General features: G+C 46.7%; 1 protein-coding gene across 1 annotated transcript in view; it reads left to right on the top strand.

The window, feature by feature from the left end:
• LOC141988596 (E3 ubiquitin-protein ligase rnf213-alpha-like) overlaps window positions 1–17619 on the top strand; it is a 181164-nt gene that overhangs the window by 151603 nt on the left and 11942 nt on the right. Inside the window, exons 59-68 of the mRNA XM_074954446.1 lie at window positions 1568–1649; window positions 2274–2308; window positions 4103–4197; window positions 4481–4631; window positions 4829–4994; window positions 5527–5618; window positions 6563–6811; window positions 11237–11378; window positions 13614–13688; window positions 14314–14482. Coding sequence (XP_074810547.1) covers window positions 1568–1649; window positions 2274–2308; window positions 4103–4197; window positions 4481–4631; window positions 4829–4994; window positions 5527–5618; window positions 6563–6811; window positions 11237–11378; window positions 13614–13688; window positions 14314–14482 — 1256 coding nt within the window. The remainder of the gene's footprint in view (window positions 1–1567; window positions 1650–2273; window positions 2309–4102; window positions 4198–4480; window positions 4632–4828; window positions 4995–5526; window positions 5619–6562; window positions 6812–11236; window positions 11379–13613; window positions 13689–14313; window positions 14483–17619) is intronic.

The raw sequence follows: 17619 nt of genomic DNA, 5'->3' as shown, positions 1-17619 counted from the left end.
TCCCTTTGTGCTCATGTGGCTAGTTTCCCAAGTTATGGCACCAAATTCCCAGAGGAAGAATACGGTCTTTGTTTAGGCGGAGAAAGCCACATAGCACAAGGAAATGGAAACCTGTACCTGGGACGAAGGGGGAGAATTTGGCATGAAGCTGGGTAGGCGTAGCACAAACACCCCTTGTGAGAATTGATCTGACCTAGCCGGCGGCCTGTTTGGAGGCTGAGCACTTTGACAGGCCCATTTTGCTTTATGATTCCGTACCAGTATGTTATTACTCATTCAGTGGGGGATCATTGGGGGATCAGGCACTGGACTAATACTCAGGTTTCCTGGGTTCTTTTCCCACCTCTCCCTGGGTGACTTGGGCAAGTCACTGAACCTTTCTCCTTCTTAGTTTCTCCTCCCACCTCTTGTCTATTTATTTTGTAACTCGTTGAGGCAGGGATTGTCTCATTATATGTCTGTATGGTGCTGGGCACAATAGGACCCCGATCTCGGTCGCTGTGTGTCTGTGCAGCGCCCAGCCCGACGGAACCCTGATCTCAGTCGCTGTGTGTCCGAGCCGTGCCTGGCATAGAATCATAGAATCATAGATTATCAGGGTTGGAAAAGACCTCAGGAGGTCATCTAGTCCAACCCCCTGCTCAAAGCAGGACCAACACCAACTAAATCATCCCAGCCAGGGCTTTGTCAAGCCGGGCCTTAAAAACCTCTAAGGATGGAGATTCCACCACCTCCCTAGGTAACCCATTCCAGTGCTTCACCACCCTCCTAGTAAAATAGTGTTTCCTAATATCCAACCTAGACCTCCCCCACTGCAACTTGAGACCATTGCTCCTCGTTCTGTCATCTGCCACCACTGAGAACAGCCAAGCTCCATCCTCTTTGGAACCCCCTTCAGGTAGTTGAAGGCTGCTAGCAAATCCCCCCCTCTCTCCAGTTCCCTCAGCCTCTCCTCATAAGTCATGTGCCCCAGCCCCCTAATCATTTTCGTTGCCCTCCGCTGGACTCTCTCCAAGTTGTCCACATCCCTTCTGTAGTGGAGGGACGAAAACTGGACGCAATACTCCAGATGTGGCCTCACCAGTGCCCAATAGAGGGGAATAATCACTTCCCTCGATCTGCTGGCAATGCTCCTACTAATACAGCCCAATATGCTGTTAGCCTTCTTGGCAACAAGGGCACACTGCTGACTCATATCCAGCTTCTCGTCCACTGTAATCCCCAGGTCCTTTTCTGCAGAACTGCTGCTTAGCCAGTCGGTCCCCAGCCTGTGGCGGTGCATGGGATTCTTCCTTCCTAAGTGCAGGACTCTGATGGGGGCATGATGGGGCCCTGATCTCAGTCACTGTGTGTCTGTGTGGCACCCGGCACGATAGGGCCCTGATCTCGGTAACTGTATGTCTGTGCAGAGCTTGGTGTAATGAGCTTCACTCGCTGTGTGTCTGGAAGGTGCCAGGAACAAAACCTATACCTCCCAAGTCTCCATCCAATGCTCTATCCACAAGCCCTTCCTTCTGCTCTGCCCCAGTGCTGTAGTAAAGGTGTCCAACTGTGGTTTGTTTACAAGGGGACCTACCTTCCGACCATGCCGGGCGACCTTCTCTTTGATGTGATGAATTGGAAAAACGTTCGCTTTACAAAGATGTGGAGTAAGTCTCAGAAAAACTTTATATCAATATTTTTTCTTACTGCTTTTAAGTGCACCACTGTTGTAATACCAGGTGTGCTTGCCCGGAGGTAGCCGTTCCGCTTAACCTGAATGGTGCCTACATACAGAGAGGTTCCTGTGCCAGCTCTTTTCCTAGCCCCCAGGGGGAGGTGTGGCTGGGGAAAATGGGGCATGACTGGGACACAGCTGAGACCAGCTGATCCCTGCTTGGCAGAAAAGTACCCTGAGGCTATAGGAAGCTGGTCTTAAGTTAGAGCAAGGTTAAAGACGGGTCTGGCAGGCGTGGTACAAGGGATGGGTAAAGGCTGCTTAAAACAGCGACTGCATTTCAGACGGACCAGAAATCTGGTTTAGAATGTTGGTTCACAAGGTCATTTTTTACAGAAGCAGGAAATTTGGGACCAAGTCCCTGGCTGGTGTCAGTCGGCCATCGCTCCGTTGGAGTCAGTGAGCCAGATCCCCAGCTGAGGAGAATCGGTTGTCGCTCCATTGGAGTCAGTGGGGTTATGCTGATCCACCCAGCTGAGGTTCTGGTGCATTATCATTACTGTTGTTTTGGTGACTGTACCAGTAGCTGACTGGTCTGATTCTCTCTCTCACACAGGATGCCGATGCGGGCAGCACTGGCCCATTCAAGCTGTAAGTGTCTCTTCATAGCTGTTGTTTGTTGGGGGTGTATCTTCAGCCTCGTGCTGCGTCTCTGTGTCTCTGGGATGTACGTGTAGGATTTCTTGGGACAGGGCTACTTGCCATTGACACAAGGATCCAGAGGCCCAAGCTGACTCCTGACCTGATCTCCCTGCTTAAAAATATGCATTTAAATTGCACCTAAACCTTCACGTTAGGGCTGATGTAGTGTCTGGGCTTGAGCTTTTCACTGCCGTGCATCCCCAAGCTAGTCTCCTGTGATACGAGAGTGTCCTATCCGGAGCTGTATCCACATGTAGCCCCTTCCTGGGGCACCCCTGTAAGGATGGTAGAGCCCCTGGGTGGGGGCTGAACCTGCCTCCTTCAGAGCTAAGAGCACAAGTCTTTCCTGCCTGAGCCGAAAGACCCACCTCTCTTAGCCCAGGCTGTAGCAGGCTCATCAACCTCTATGTACGGCCCAGCCATCGCTAGAGCTGGGCAGGGCCCCACACTGGTAAGCGTGGGTTACGTGTGTAGATGGGTCTGTGGAGACGGTTACTGAAGATAAAGGGTTCCATGGCATGGCCTGTAGGAACAAACCATGTGGTATTTGTAGAGGTAGTTGCTTTTTCCCTGCAAGTGCCTTAGGCCCAGCTCCACAAAGGGGGTTGAATGTTGTGACGCTGCACGTGGCAACACCTAACTTTTAGTCGCTTAAAGCAGCAGTGGGATCCACAGAGCCCAAGTTAGGCACCCAGCTCCCTGTACAATGTCTGGGCAGAGACAGGCACCGGACAGTGTGACACACCAAGCCAGCATGCCAGGCGAGGAGCTGCGTAAGCCAGCCAGTGGGAGATGCTGATCAGTGGGGTATGTGCTAAGCCCTTCTCCACTCCTTGGTCCAGGCTGCAGGGAAGCGCCTAGCTCTGCTCAGTGATCCAAAGGGGCGTAGGCACCTAAGTCATTTCTGTGTCACTCTGCACAAAGATTGAGATTTTCACTGCTGTACATCCGAGCTACTCTCCTGTGACACTAGAGTTTCATCACATCCAAAGCTGCATCTGTATGAAGCCTGTGTCACTCCACACAAAACAACCAGAGGAGGAGGAGGAAGTGGTGGTGAGACGGAGTCTGCAGTCCAGTGATTAGGGAGGTGGAGGACCAGTCCCCTTGTCCCAATGACTCATTGTTTAGCCTCAGCGGAAGAGCATCGCCAGGAGAGATTGAGGGAGCCCCATCAGAATTTCCCATAGCTCAGTGTCTACGGCTCCCTTCTGGGAGGTGGGAGCCCCTAGTTTAAATCCTTTGGGCCAAGGGAGTATTTAAACCTGGATTTCCTGGGGTGAGTGCTCTAACCACTGGCCTGAAAGGTGTGAAGGATCCTCCTCCTCTGGCTAGGTTTTCAACGGGCTCCTTTTCCTGTCTTCCCCCAGTTCATGGGTTGCTCTGGGACTGAGGCAAGAGATCACTAGCACGTGCGGGAGCAGGCGCCACGCAGAGAGTTGGTGCGTGTACATTCACACCCCAACCTCCCGTGCACTGAGGGGCTGTGTAGACAAGCCCTAACTCCACTAGGCTAGTCTGAGAAACATGATCCTACGCACAAGGCCAGTATATTGCACACTCACTGTCTTTCCTGTTCACTGTTTTGAACATTTCTGCCTCCAGTGGTTTGTGCAACGTCTGTTTCTTGCTCTGCTGCAGAGTGATGCTGTCTGGCTAGCAGCTGAGCAAACCACTGTACAATTGTTGCATTGCTGATTCTTTAAAAAATGACTAAAGCTGACATTATCCCTGTGACAACAGTGCGGACTGCCCATGGAGATTATGAAATGTGTGTGTGGCTCCGAGGTCGGTGGGACTGATCACAAACCGGTGAAGGGATTTGAGGAAGTAGATGTGTAAGTTTAAAGTCATTGCATGTAATGTAAAAGGAATGAATGAGACTGTGTCAACTTAAACCCACACAGCTGTCTGGGAATTGTCTACTGGGGTGAACTATAGGTGCCAATTTTAGGGGAAATTTCATTGAAAGTTCAAAATTCCAATCCTTTTCCCCACCCCAATGTGACCCCATGGTCACTATAGTTGTGAACTGATTTGGGTGAAACACCAAAAAAATACAAGGTTTGGGAGAAAAGTCTGACCTCTGACTGTCAGATAAATTGTGGTTTCTTAATACAGCACGAAGGATAAAACAGAAAGAGGCTACGTGCTGGGGAGTCCGTCCTCACGGAACAATGAGACCGAGAGGGATCTGCCTGCAGCCTCAGTCTCCATCGCCAGAGCACTGCTCCATTCTTCAATGCTACTGGGGTCTTTTACCGATAGACAGGTGGGAAAACAAATGCCCCCGGCAAAACATCTGTCTGTCTGTCTGTAGTAACTGATCAGTGTTATACACCACTAACAGGCTATAAATTGTAATGGTAATTTTGTCTGAGTTATACATTGTCTTTGTGGAGGTGTCTGTACAATTAAGAAAGGAAATGCTTCCTCAGAGCTAAGCTATGGAAATACTTTGCCTTCTAGTCCATTTTGGAGCTAATGAAAGTGAAGCCCCAGGACGCAGAAAAGTTCTTTTGTGACCACCTTGAAAAAGACATCCAGTTCCTCGCAGAGTCACTTAGTGGAAACATAGACGATGCAACAATGACAGTCCACCTCTTCCTCAGATACATCCTCGACAGCACAGCAGGTAAAGGAACGCCTCGTTTTAGGGGCTGTTATTTTTTGTTTTGTTTTTTTGCTGCTGTATTTATGACAAATTCAGACTAAAATTAGGTTCAAAATGTTTAACCGAGAGGGGCATGATCCATCAGGACAGCTCATGTAGGGATGAGGTGGATTCCCCTGCACTTGGAGTCTTGACATTAAGACTTGATATCTCTTTCTAAAAGTCTGTCATAGCTCAGACAGAGGTGATGGGCATAGTGTAGAAATCACTGGGTGAGGTTCTGTGGCCAGTTATGCAGGAGGTAGGACTAGATGATCACAACGCTCTCTTCTGGCCGTACAGTCTATGAATCTATCAATAAACTGATTTTTAACTGGCTAATATTTTAATGTGTTCCTATATCTTATGACTCAAGAATCCAGTTGCCTGGTAACATTGTAATTCATTTCACTATTATGAACGACAATATTTACTGCAACTCCTCTACTTTAGATCTGCTCGTTATTTTATGTTAAATGATGAAAGCTTACGTGTAATTGTATATTTCTTACAGACACAAACATGACTATTAAATTTATGCATGAAAAAGCAGACAGAGTACAATGGGAAAGCTGCTTAAAAGCCGTAACTCAGTCGTTCTTCCAGGTATGTGAGGACTGGTTTTCTATACATGGTAAATATCACAAATATAACCAGCTGTTTACTTAGGGTAAGCCAGAAAAAGCCCACCTGAGACTTCTGGTTTCATATTGTGGCCTGGAAGTCACACAAAACATTTCTAAAATGCCATTTTTTTGCCTCCAAAGAACCCCTTGGTGCTCAGGTACCATGGTGAGGGGCGCGTTATAAGAACCTGATAGAACAACATAGACTATATTAAGCCTAGCTCGCTTTTCCAATGCAAAACTTGTTCATTGTGTTCAGCGTACTAGAGAGGAAAACCCTGTGTTTTTGAGTGTCTACAAACCTGGTATTAAACGGCCTGCCACTCTGTATTTCCAAGAGTTCTGTTGGCATTTCATTATTAATTATTAATTACTAATTATTATTATTATTATCATCACAGTAGGGCCTGTTGGCTTAAACAAAGATCAGGGCCCCATTTTGCCAGGCAATTCACAGACACACACAAAGAGTCCCTTTCTGCTGGGCATGGGGGGCCAGGGAGCCATGGCCTTCCGACTTTTTACCAGCAATAAGGGCGAGCAACAGTGGGGAGGGGGAGGAGAAGAGCAGGGGTCCAAGTCCTTGGGGAGAAGGGGTTAGGATGGGGCTATGTTTTGGGGGCCGGTGGCCCCCCCACTCTTAGGGAGCTTCCATCATCCCTAGCTGGGTGCTGCACAGACACACAGTGAAAGACAGTCCCTGCCCCAAAGAGTTCACAGTCTAAATGGACAAGGGCAGGATGATTGTCCCTTTTTACAGATGAGAAATGGAGACACAGAGTCATGAAATAGCTTCTCTGAGATGACACAGGGAGTCGGTGGCAGAGCCAAGAATTGAACCCAGATCTCTAGTCTTGTGCCTTAACCCTGAGCTGGCCCCTTTATAACAAGACTCGATTGCTAACTGACATCTCACTTCCACAGGTGCTGGAACAGAAACTTGTTTCTGCAAAGCAGCAGATCATAGAGGAGGGAGCTCACAGTTCAAATGTTCTCCTGAAAGTAGCCTATGGCCAGTCCCCGCCTTTCAGCCACCTGCCGAGCTGCGGGCTGATCAACATGCCCTGCATGTGGAAATTTGAACAGAGGATGACACTCCAACGCCTGACCCATCTGGTGCAACAAGAAAATGGAGCAGACCAGTTCCCTGTGCTCCTGGAACTACTGTCCAAGGTGCTCTGGGATGATTTGAACTAATGTGTACATACAAACAAACAGCACACACACACACACACACGAGTAACCCTTTTTCAGCCCAACAGGCTAGTCAAAGTTTGGGGCCTTGTGGATGTTCCAGTTGGAAGTAGAAATTGATGGAGTCTGGTATTTTCTTTACTGCAGTTTTGTTCATTTACAAAGAATATACAAAGTCCTGTCTCTCTGAACACGGGGGGAATCAACTAGCAGGAAACAGCTTTTGTTGCTCACAGGACCAAGAGCAATCTTAGAGCCTGCACCTGACCTCTTCCCAGGTTTCTGCCAGAGTCACCCACTGGCTTGCAGCTGCTCCCTCCTTCTGGCAGTCTCTGCCTCTCAGTCTGTTCTTGTCTGTTTCTGTGAGCTCGTCTACACTACAATGCTGTGCCGCTGTAGCACTTCAGTATAGATGCGCCCGACGTCGACAGGAGGGATTCTCCCACTGGTGTAGGTAATCCGCCTTCCCAGCCCTGTGTGATCTCTCTTCTCACAAACAAACACAGCTACCCAAAACAATACTCAGTCAAAAGCTCCTGGGCCGGTTCACACATGTCTTTTGTCTTAGCTGGAGCTTTTACTTACAGTTATGTTAACTGAAGGGTGAGTTCACACCTATCAATCTCAGTGGGGTTTTAACTCCGCCCGTAATAAGGTTTCACCCAGCTCATAACAATACTCATTTATAGTTAGAGTAATAGGAACATTAGGACTAGAAGGGAGCTCATAGATTCCAAGGCCAGAAGGGACCATCTAGTTTGACCTCCTGTCTAACGTAGGCAAAAAACTGCCCCCAAAATAATTCCTAGAGCAGAGCTTTTAGAAGGACATCCAATCTTGATTTTAAAGTGGTCAGTGATCGAGACTCCCCCATGACCCTTGGTAAATTATTCCAATGGTTAATTACTCTCATTGTTAAAAATATACTCCCGGGTCATCGTGTCCAGTCCCCTGCTGTTGTTCATCATAGAAACTCCTTCATAGCTTATCAATGATGAGATAACTGGCTCTGTGGATATGGGGAAAGCAGTGGACGTGATATACCTTGACTTTAGCAAAGCTTTTGATATGGTCTTCCACAGTATTCTTGCCAGCAAGTTAAAAAAGAATGTATTGGATGAATGGACTATAAGGTGGATAGAAAGCTGGCTAGATTGTTGGGCTCAACAGGCAGTGATCAACGGCTCGATGTCTAGTTGGCAGCCGGTATCAAGTGGAGTGCCCAAGGGTCGGTCCTGGGGCTGGTATTTTTTCAACATCTTTATTAATGATCTGGATGATGGAATGAATTGCACCCTCAGCAAGTTTGCAGATGACACTAAGCTGGGGGCAAGTATCAGAGGGGTAGCTGAGTTAGTCTGTATCCATAAAAACAACGAGGAGTCCAGTGGCACCTTAAAGACTAACACATTTATTTGGGAATAAGCTTTCCTGGGCAAAAAGCCCCCTTCATCAGACGCATGGAGTGGAAATTACAGATACAGGCACGAATATTCAGGAACATGAAAAGAAGAGAGTTACCTTACAAGTGCAGAATCAGTGTTGACAAGGCCAGTTCAGTCGGGGTGGATGTGGCCCACTCCCAATAGTTGACGAGGAAGTGTCAATACCAAGAGAGGGAAAATTGCTTCTGAAGTGAGCCAGCCACTCCCAGTCCCTATTCAAGCCCAAATTAATGGTGTTGAGTTTGCAAATGATTTGCAGCCTGCAGTTTCTTTGAAGTTTGTTTTTGATGTTTTTTTGTTGAAGGATGGCTACTTTTAAATCTGTTACTGAGTGTCCAGGGAGATTGAAGTGTTCTCCTACTGGCTTTTGTATGTTACCATTCCTGAGGTCTGATTTGTGTCCATTTATTCTTTAAGGTAGAGACTGTCCAGTTTGGCCAGTGTACGTGGCAGAGGGGCATTGCTGGCACATGATGGCATCTGTCACATTGGTAGATGTGCAGGTGAATGAGCCCCTGTTGGTGTGGCTGATGTGGTTGGGTCCTATGATGGTATAGTCTTTAAGGTGCCACCGGACTTCTCGTTGTTTAAGCTGGGGGGAGAGGTAGATACGCTGGAGGGTAGGGATAGGGTCCAGAGTGACCTAGACAAATTGGAGGATTGGGCCAAAAGAAATCTGATGGGGTTCAACAAGGACAAGTGCAGAGTCCTGCACTTAGGACGGAAGAATCCCATGCACCGCTACAGGCTGGGGACCAACTGGCTAAGCAGCAGTTCTTCAGAAAAGGACCTGGGGATTACAGTGGATGAGAAGACAGATATGAGTCAACAGTATGCCCTTGTTGCCAAGAAGGCTAATGGCATATTGGGCTGCATTAGTAGGAGCATTGCCAGCAGATCGAGGGAAGTGATAATTCCCCTCTATTCGGCATGGTGAGGCCACATCTGGAGTACTGCATCCAGTTTTGGGCCCCCCACTACACAAAGCATGTGGACAAATTGAAAAGAGTCCAGCGGAGGGCAATGAGAATGATCAGGGGGCAGTGGCACATGACTGACGAGGAGACGCTGAGGGAATTGAGCTTATTTAGTCTGCAGAAGAGAAGAGTGAGAGGGGATTTGCTAGCAGTCTTCAACTACCTGAAGGGAGGTTCCAAAGAGGATGGAGCTCGACTCTTCTCAGTGGTGGCAGATGACAGAACAAGGAGCAGTGGTCTCAAGTTGCATTGAGGAAGGTCTAGGTTGGATATTAGGAAACACTATTTCACTAGGAGGGTGGTGAAGCACTGGAATGGGTTACCTAGGGAGGTGGTGGAATCTCCATCCTTAGAGGTTTTAAAGGCCCGGCTTGACAAAGCCCTGGTTGGGATGATTTAGTTGGTGTTTGTTCTGCTTTGAGCAGGGGGTTGGACTAGATAGCCTCCTGAGGTCTCTTCCAACCCTAATCTTCTATGATTCTATGAAACTCCATCTTAAAACCCAGTTAGTGTTGGGCTCCACTCCTTCTGGGAGGTTGTTCCAGACCCTCCCTCCTCTGATGGTTTCCTGCCTACGTTTATTCTTGGCCAGTTTATCCCCATTTGTTCTTGTGCCAGCATTGTCCTTCAGCTTCAGTAGCTCTTCTCCCTCCCTGGCGTTCACCCCCCTGAACTCATTGTTCCACCGTAATGAAGCGATATTCCAGGTTAAAGAAAAAAATCTAGTGTTTGTCGATTTTGAGGCCAGAAGGGGCTGTTATAATTGTCTATAGTCTGGCCTCCTGTGTAACCCAGGCCAGAGACCCTCACCCAGTGTTTTCTGGGTGACCTAGAATGGATATTTTAGAAAGAGACTGAGGTCTTGATTTAAAGACAGGAGATAATTATGCTAGGTTTCCCATCATGTCTGTATTTAAACATGAACATACAGGTTTAAATTATGCCCGTAAATTATGCACTGACCAATGTGCAAGTGAGTCATGTGACAATGGCTGATTTCTTCAAACACTGAACAAGGAACTTTATTAGAATAAAAGATTTCAGAGTAGCAGCCGTGTTAGTCTGTATTCACAAAAAGAACAGGAGGACTTGTGGCACCTTAGAGACTAACCAATTTATTTGAGCATAAGCTTTTGTGAGCTACAGCTCACTTCATCGGATGCATTCAGTGGAAAATACAGTGAGGAGATTTATATAAACACCCATTTTTTCATGTTCTGTGTGATCATACACACTCACTTAAGATGAGCTATTACCAGCATAAAGAATACTAGAATAAAGAAACTCATAGTTTCCCTGTAGCCCGCTGTCTCTCTCTAATCCTAATGTTCTTTGTCCAGACTAGGAAAAAACCTAGTGTAGGCAGGTTTCACATGTCTTATGAACAGCACTTAATACATTTTAGCTGACTTTAAAAAAACACCATTTTTTCCTACTTTAAACTCCTCCCCTTCTAACAGGCTTCCTGCTACACATGTAAAGAAATAGGACAGCTATCCTCACAAGGGGGTTAATTTACACCATTATGTTTACACCTCTTAATCTGGCCCAAAGAAACAAGGCAGGTGTGATCTGCTACTTCCATTCCAGTCAGGCAGCTTTATTTGATTGCAGTGCTTGCCTATGGACAATTTTGAGTTTGTATTACAACTGGTGTGCTAGTAATGACCAGTATGAAACGCTAGGCGGTTGGCAGGGGGTTGGCAGGTAGCAGGATCTTTGTATAGCTTTCCTAGGGTCCAATAGAGAACTGTAGTGGTAAAGTAGGTTACTATTAAAAAGTCCAAAGGGGCTTGGAGCCAGATGGACTGGTCCCCGCCTGCTGTTTTGCACTGCTCCAGTAATGCAAAGCAGCCAGATACCCACATAACCATGAAGTTTGCAGGAACATCAAAACCACACGACGCTCTTCCCAGTAACATCTTTTCTCTCCCACTGAACACAGACATCACGTTAAGGAGGTGGTTACTTTTCTCTTACAGCACCAGCACATCCAACACGTGCAGCACCTGCCCGAAATTCTCGCTCTGCAGCGCTCGCTGATCCACTTTTTCCAAAACGGCGATATCCATGAAGGTGAAAGGCTTTCTGTGAGAAAGTTCTTGGAACGGGACGACCTCTCAGGTACACGCCATACTTCTAGGGTGATGGTACCAAATCCACCCTTGGAACAGTTGTGTTGGAGTCAGTGGGGCCAAATCTCCAGCTGGTGTGAATCATTACTGTGCGCTGGCCCTACAAACCTGTGGAGTCCTCAGTGCTGCAGGGATCTTCTTGTGGCTTTAGGGCAGCTTTGCATTGTGGGGACAACCCCTGTCAGCCTCAATGCACCCAAGAATCTGTATGACCCTATTTCTTGAGCATCAATAAAGAACCCAAGGAACTTCATGGCTGAGCTAGGCGTGGTCTCTGTACAAGGGATAATACTGACATGCCTGGGGCTTGAGCCAGATAGTGTAGAGATCAAGGGAAAAACTCCCATTTGCTGCAGTGGGCTTTGGAGCAGGCCTGTGGATCAAAGAGAACACCTGCAGTTCTGAAATTATTTGCAAATTATAAACACCAGTCAAAGAAGCCAATGAGAGCAATCAATCAAAATGCTAAGAGCCACTGGGTTTCAGTAAGACGGTGGGCAGGTCCACAGTACAGACTTTTGACAGCATGGCCAGGCTGGTCAGGTGTGATGAGGTGCAATTTTGTGATTGATGGAGCTTGATGGCAAAAGCTCCTCGTGCAGAGACAGTTCTACCAGCTGCACTGTGCTTTTGCCAGGACCACTTATTTTGCTCAGGGAGGCAGGAATAAGCCAAACCGGCAAAAGTGCTTTGGCTGCTGTACGCTGTGTCCACACTAGGAGCGCTTTGCTGGAACAGGATACTGGTATAGCCACGCTGGCAAAGTGCTCCAAGTGTAGACCTGGCCTTGATCTTCTCAGGGCTAGATCCACAAAGGGGACTTAAAGTCAGCATTGCAATGCCTGACAGTTACACACCAGGCTGCTTAAGGGAATCCACAGATTAATACTTACCCTGATTGGGCCAGAGAGAGAATGGCTTTGTAGCCTGGTGATTAGGTTACCCACCTGGGAGAGCCCGGCTCCAGTCCCCCTGCTCCAGCTAATCTTTAAGTAATTTATACAAAGTGGAGCAGGTTCAACAGGAGAGATTGAGAGGATGCTAGCCCAGAATACCCAATAGTCCAGTGGTTAGGTCACTCACTTGCAATCCTAGGGACCTTGGGTTCTAGTCCCAGCTCTAAGTAAGACAGATGGGGGTTTTCCAGGGAGAGTGCTCTAACCACTGATACAAGGGCACCATCACTACCTCTTCTGTCTCAGCTCTGACCTGGAAGCAGGCCTCTGAGAATGCTTACTGGGTTGGGCTTCTGCAGATGAGATAGGTGGAGAGATGTCTAGTTCATAGACTCATAGAAATGTAGGGCTGGAAGGGACCTCGAGACGTCGTCAAGTCCAGGATCGAGTAAACCTAGATTATTTCTTACAGGTGTTTGTCCAGCATGTTCCTAAAAAAACCCCACATCAATAATGGAGATTTTACAACCTCCCTTGGAAGCCTATTCCAGAATGTAATGACCCTTCTTAATATGTAACCTAAATCTCCCTTGCTGCAGATTAAACCCATTACTTCTTGTCCTGTCTTCATGGAGAACACTCGATCCCTGTCCTCTTTATAACAGCCCCTAACATATCTGGAGACTGTTATCGGGTCCCCCCCTTCAGTCGTCTTTTCTCACGTCTAAACATGCCCAGGTTCCTCCTAGGTCAGGTTCTCTAAACCTTTTATCATTTCTGTTGCTCCCCTCTGGACTCGCTCCAGTTTGTCCACACCTTCGCTCATGTGTAGTGCCCAGAACTGGACACAGTATCCAGCTGAGGCCTCCGCAGTGCTGAGTGGAGCGGTGAACCCTGCTGGGGCTTGGGTGGCGTCAGGATTTCGAGGGCTGTGTACATGCCGCCTAGCAGACATTTAGGCACCTAGCGGACTTTACCAGTGGGAGTTTAAGCAACTGCAGAGTTAAGTGGCAGCTGAGTGGTGATTTTAAATATCTAAATTTTGGCTTCAGGTGCACTAAATGACAATTAGGTGCCTAAATCCCTTTGTGGATCTAGCCTTCAGTGCCTAAATCTCTCGAAAAGTACTCCTTTTCTTTTTACCAAAAAACATAGGCACTTTTCAAAATGTTACCTCATACCTATTGGTAAATCTTCTTTAATGTTGCAAGGTACGTTAACATTTCAATTAGTCTTTTTACTATGAGAAGTATTTTTGCAAGAGGGAAACTGTTTCTTTTTCCTGGAAAACGTATGTTGATAAATGCCATGTTCTCTTCCAACTTCAGATGATCAGCATTTGACTTTCAAAAGAGCCATACAAACTGTTCGGAAAGTCTGGAGCAATATAAGATCAAGCTCAGGTATTTGACTTTCATGGTATTTTACTTTCCTTTCTAGATATTTTTCTATCATGTAACATACAAACAATTCAGTTGTGAAGCTGAGTATAAGTCTACTCCAGAGTAATTACCAAGTATTCCCTGGCACACAGCTGGTCCCAAATTACCCCCTATCCTGCAAAGATATGAACATCCTTAACATACTCTGAATGGTTCCACTGACTTCACTGGGGCTACTCGAAATGTCTAAAGCTCAGCATGGATGTAAATCTTTGCAGGGTTGGTGAGGAAGGGAGCTGCGTACTGAAAGGGCACTGATAGTCAGGTTGCCCAGTTGTGTAAGCTAACTGAGCATTTTTGCATATGGAAATTGCTAGCTAGAAGTGGGGGTGACTTAATTTTTTTCTAACTGTTGCAAGTTTTTCACAACTTATTTTTTCATAAAACACTTGCTGGGTTTTTTTCCAGCCAGTTGGTTGAATTTTGTTTGTTTATTTAGATTCCGTTTGAAATTTTGACAAAAAGACGGCATGGAAAATGTGGAGAATAATTTTGTGAAAACCATTTTCTTTCTCCCCTGCCACTTGATACCCTGGTTCCTGTGATTCCGTACACAAAGTGTGAAAGATTCTTTGCTTTGTTACAGAAATCAATATCCCTGCGGAACTGTCGTGCAAGGAGATCAACGCTGACACTGCCATAATGGACCTCCTGCCAACCACTCGATCCATAACTTCCATTGTTACAAGGTTCTTAATACAGCTCCAGAACAGCTGCATTGACACCGCTGCTCAACTCACTAAGGAAAAGCAAAGGTATCTTTCAATCCTCACCCCTAGAGGTGAACCACTCTGACTAGGTAACTTTAGTTACCCATAAATCAACAATTCATCTTAAAACATAGATCCTGAGTCTCATCTCATTTCAGCCATCTGTGTGAGGAGAGCCAGGCCAGACTTCTCCAGTAAGAAAACATAACTCTTACGACCTTGTGCAATGAGGCAGTTAGGGTGAAGCTGTACCAAGGTGTGCTCAGGTGGCATGTAAAGTTGATTTGGTCTTATTTTAGTGTCCCAGACAGGGGTGCTGGAACTAGGGGTGCAGGGGGTCCTGTAGCACCCCTGGCTTAAAGTGGTTTCCATTCTATACAGGGTTTACAGGTTTGTCCAATAGCTTTCAGCACTCAGCACCCTGGTCCCAGACTTACCTTAGGGTAGCTGAGATCCGAATCCAACCCTGACCCTACAGCAATCAAGGGATGACTCCATACTGACCCCAGGGTAACTTGTCATGTTACTGTAAGGACGGACTGAGGAGCACAGCAAGATACTTATGGTCCCAACAGGGAACTGCCTTTTTACAGCCAACCTGGGCATGCCACAGACATTCCGCGGCATATAATCCAGAGTGTGATCACAGCTGTACCAGTATGAAGATGTTGACAGCAGTGTAGTTTTCCCATATATTTGGGGTAATAAGTTATAGTGGTGACAGGTATCAGAGGGGTAGCCATGTTAATCTGTATCCACAAAAACAAGGAGGAGTCCAGTGGCACCTTAAAGACTAACAGATTGATTTGGGTATAAACTTACGCCCAAATCAATCTGTTAGTCTTTAAGGTGCCACTGGACTCCAAGTTATAGTGGTGTAAGTGTCTTTATACCAGTGCAGCTGCACCCGGCTAGGGGTTGAACCAATTCATCTATTTAGCAAAAAAAAAAAAAAAAATCTCGCACAACCCAAAAAATAGTTAAACTGGTACAAAATCTATTGGTAGAACACGCTAGCTCAACCGATATAATACAGCTGCAAACGGATAGAAGAGCATCCACACAGGGGTTTGCACCAGTGCGACTACATTGATTTTTTTAAACCGATTTCAGCTCAAGGAGCGCTTGATTTCAGTTCAGCTGGTACAACCACAAGAGCAAAACTTCCACTGGCTTTAATAGGGCAGGTTGAAACTCTTAGGGCCAGATTTACAACGGTGTTTAGGCACCTGAAGGTGCAAAGAGGCACCTCGTGGGATTTTTCCAAAGTGCCAAGGCAGATTAGGCTCCAAACTCCCATTGTTTTCAATAGTTGCAATGGGAGGTACTATAGGCTAGTGGACACAGAAGACCTGGGTTCTAATCCTGGCTCTGCTGGGGCATGTTGGGTGAGTCCATTGCCTTCCTCTGTGCCTCAGTCTTCCTAACTGTAAAATGGGGATAATGGTACTTAGCTCCAAGAGCTAGAGGTTATTACTTCTTATTATCTGCATCTGTAGGTGCCCAAAGACCGTTGTAAAGCTGACCTTTGATCCTTTAGCTCACACAGCGAAGGGGCTCAGTGCTGGAGATTGCATAGTCTCTCTTTGCTTTCCCCTTGTCTCATCTCTCTGGATGACCGTGCTGCCAACTCACCCTGTTTTACTGCCAGTCTCAGCTTCCCTGTCCGTTTCTGGCCTTTGTGGCTATGGGGAAAAGCCTGGAAATGTGGTCCCCAAGTCTGCCAACTCCAGGAGGTGAATAGAAATGCCTCAGAACATAATAGTCTTTAAATCTTAAGCCAGCCGCATGATTGTTGGAGCCCAGCATGTGTGGGGTTGGCCTAGCTGACGGGGTGTTGTGCTGTCGGGGTAAACATCGCAAAGATTCATGTTCAGAGTTTAAAGACAGAAGGGACTCTTGGATCATCTAGTCTGAGTTCCTGTATAGCACAGGCCATTAGTGTCAGCCAGTTACAAGCTCTAAGACCAACAATTTGTGTTTGGCTAAAGTATCTTTCAGAAAGGCATCCCATCTGGATTGGAAGCCACCAAGGGATGGAAAATCCCCCACTTCCCTTGGCAGTTTATCCCAGGGTTAGTCACCTTCACTGTCAACAGTTGGTGCCTTATTTCCAATTTGAATTTCTCAGGCTTCAGCTTCTAGCCATTGGTTTGTGTTCCCTGCTAGATTAAAGAGCCCTTTAGTACCCGTGATTTTCTCTGTGTACAGGTATTAATACAGGCCAAGGGCTTTTTTCACTCAGCAAGCGACACAGCCAGCCAGCGCTGTTTCCACACGTGGCAAGAACATCAGCCTAGCAGCGCATCATTAAGAGCAGCTTTGGGCTCTTCCTCTACCGACTCCCGTGGAGCTATTGCGCTGATGTGATGGAGAGTAGCGTTTGGCTCACTGTCAGCAGCTCTGCCAAGCATGAAAAAGAACATGAGTCCACCCCCCAGAAATCACAAGATTCCTCAAAAGTCACAAGATTTTTTAAAAATACTGTTATGTTAGAAGGTGCCATCAAGCAGATCTTTGATCTACAGACAATCACAGACTTCCTTAAAGCTGATGACTGTAGGGAGCACCTTTATTTCAGGCTGAATGGAAGGAGTGGTTTACTACCCCTGTGTATAATGATACATGGAAACAATAGAAGACACCACCCCAGGCACTAGGCCACATGGCAGAGCCAATCAGAGAGTAAGCCATGTTGGATGAGGGGTTTCCCTGAGACTGACTGCAAATGTAAAAGGCTAATGGATTGTTTCTCACACTGTGTGTATGTGTGAGAAGAAGAAAGACAGGGAAAAAAAGCCAGCAGAAAATGAGAGAAGTGGTGGTGAGCATGACCCAGAGACATGGCAGAGACAGAGAGCCTCCAGACTGGAAATGGTGAGCCAGGGACCTGCCTCCTGCTTGTATGTTTCTGCTGTGTTCAGGGAACCAGGACTTCATGTGCATTCTGTAAATAAATAGGGTTGCACCAAAGAAATACCTGACCTGTATCATCCATTTCTCCTCTTAATGGAAACAATCCCACAAGGCCCTAAATGCTGGCTAATTTCTTGGGTCAAAGGGTCAACAATAATAAAGATGGAGGTGCTTTTATTTGCCTCTCAGGGTCAAGATTTCAAGCTTTTCCCTGCAGCTACCAGGGTGGGAAACGTGCCTTTTTTAAAAATGGGAGTTGGTTTTCT

The sequence above is a fragment of the Natator depressus genome, chromosome 6 (assembly GCF_965152275.1).
Source record: "Natator depressus isolate rNatDep1 chromosome 6, rNatDep2.hap1, whole genome shotgun sequence".
In the NCBI taxonomy this organism is placed as follows: domain Eukaryota; kingdom Metazoa; phylum Chordata; order Testudines; family Cheloniidae; genus Natator; species Natator depressus.
Note: the sequence above shows the minus strand (reverse complement) of the source record. Positions and strands in the feature narration are given on the sequence as shown.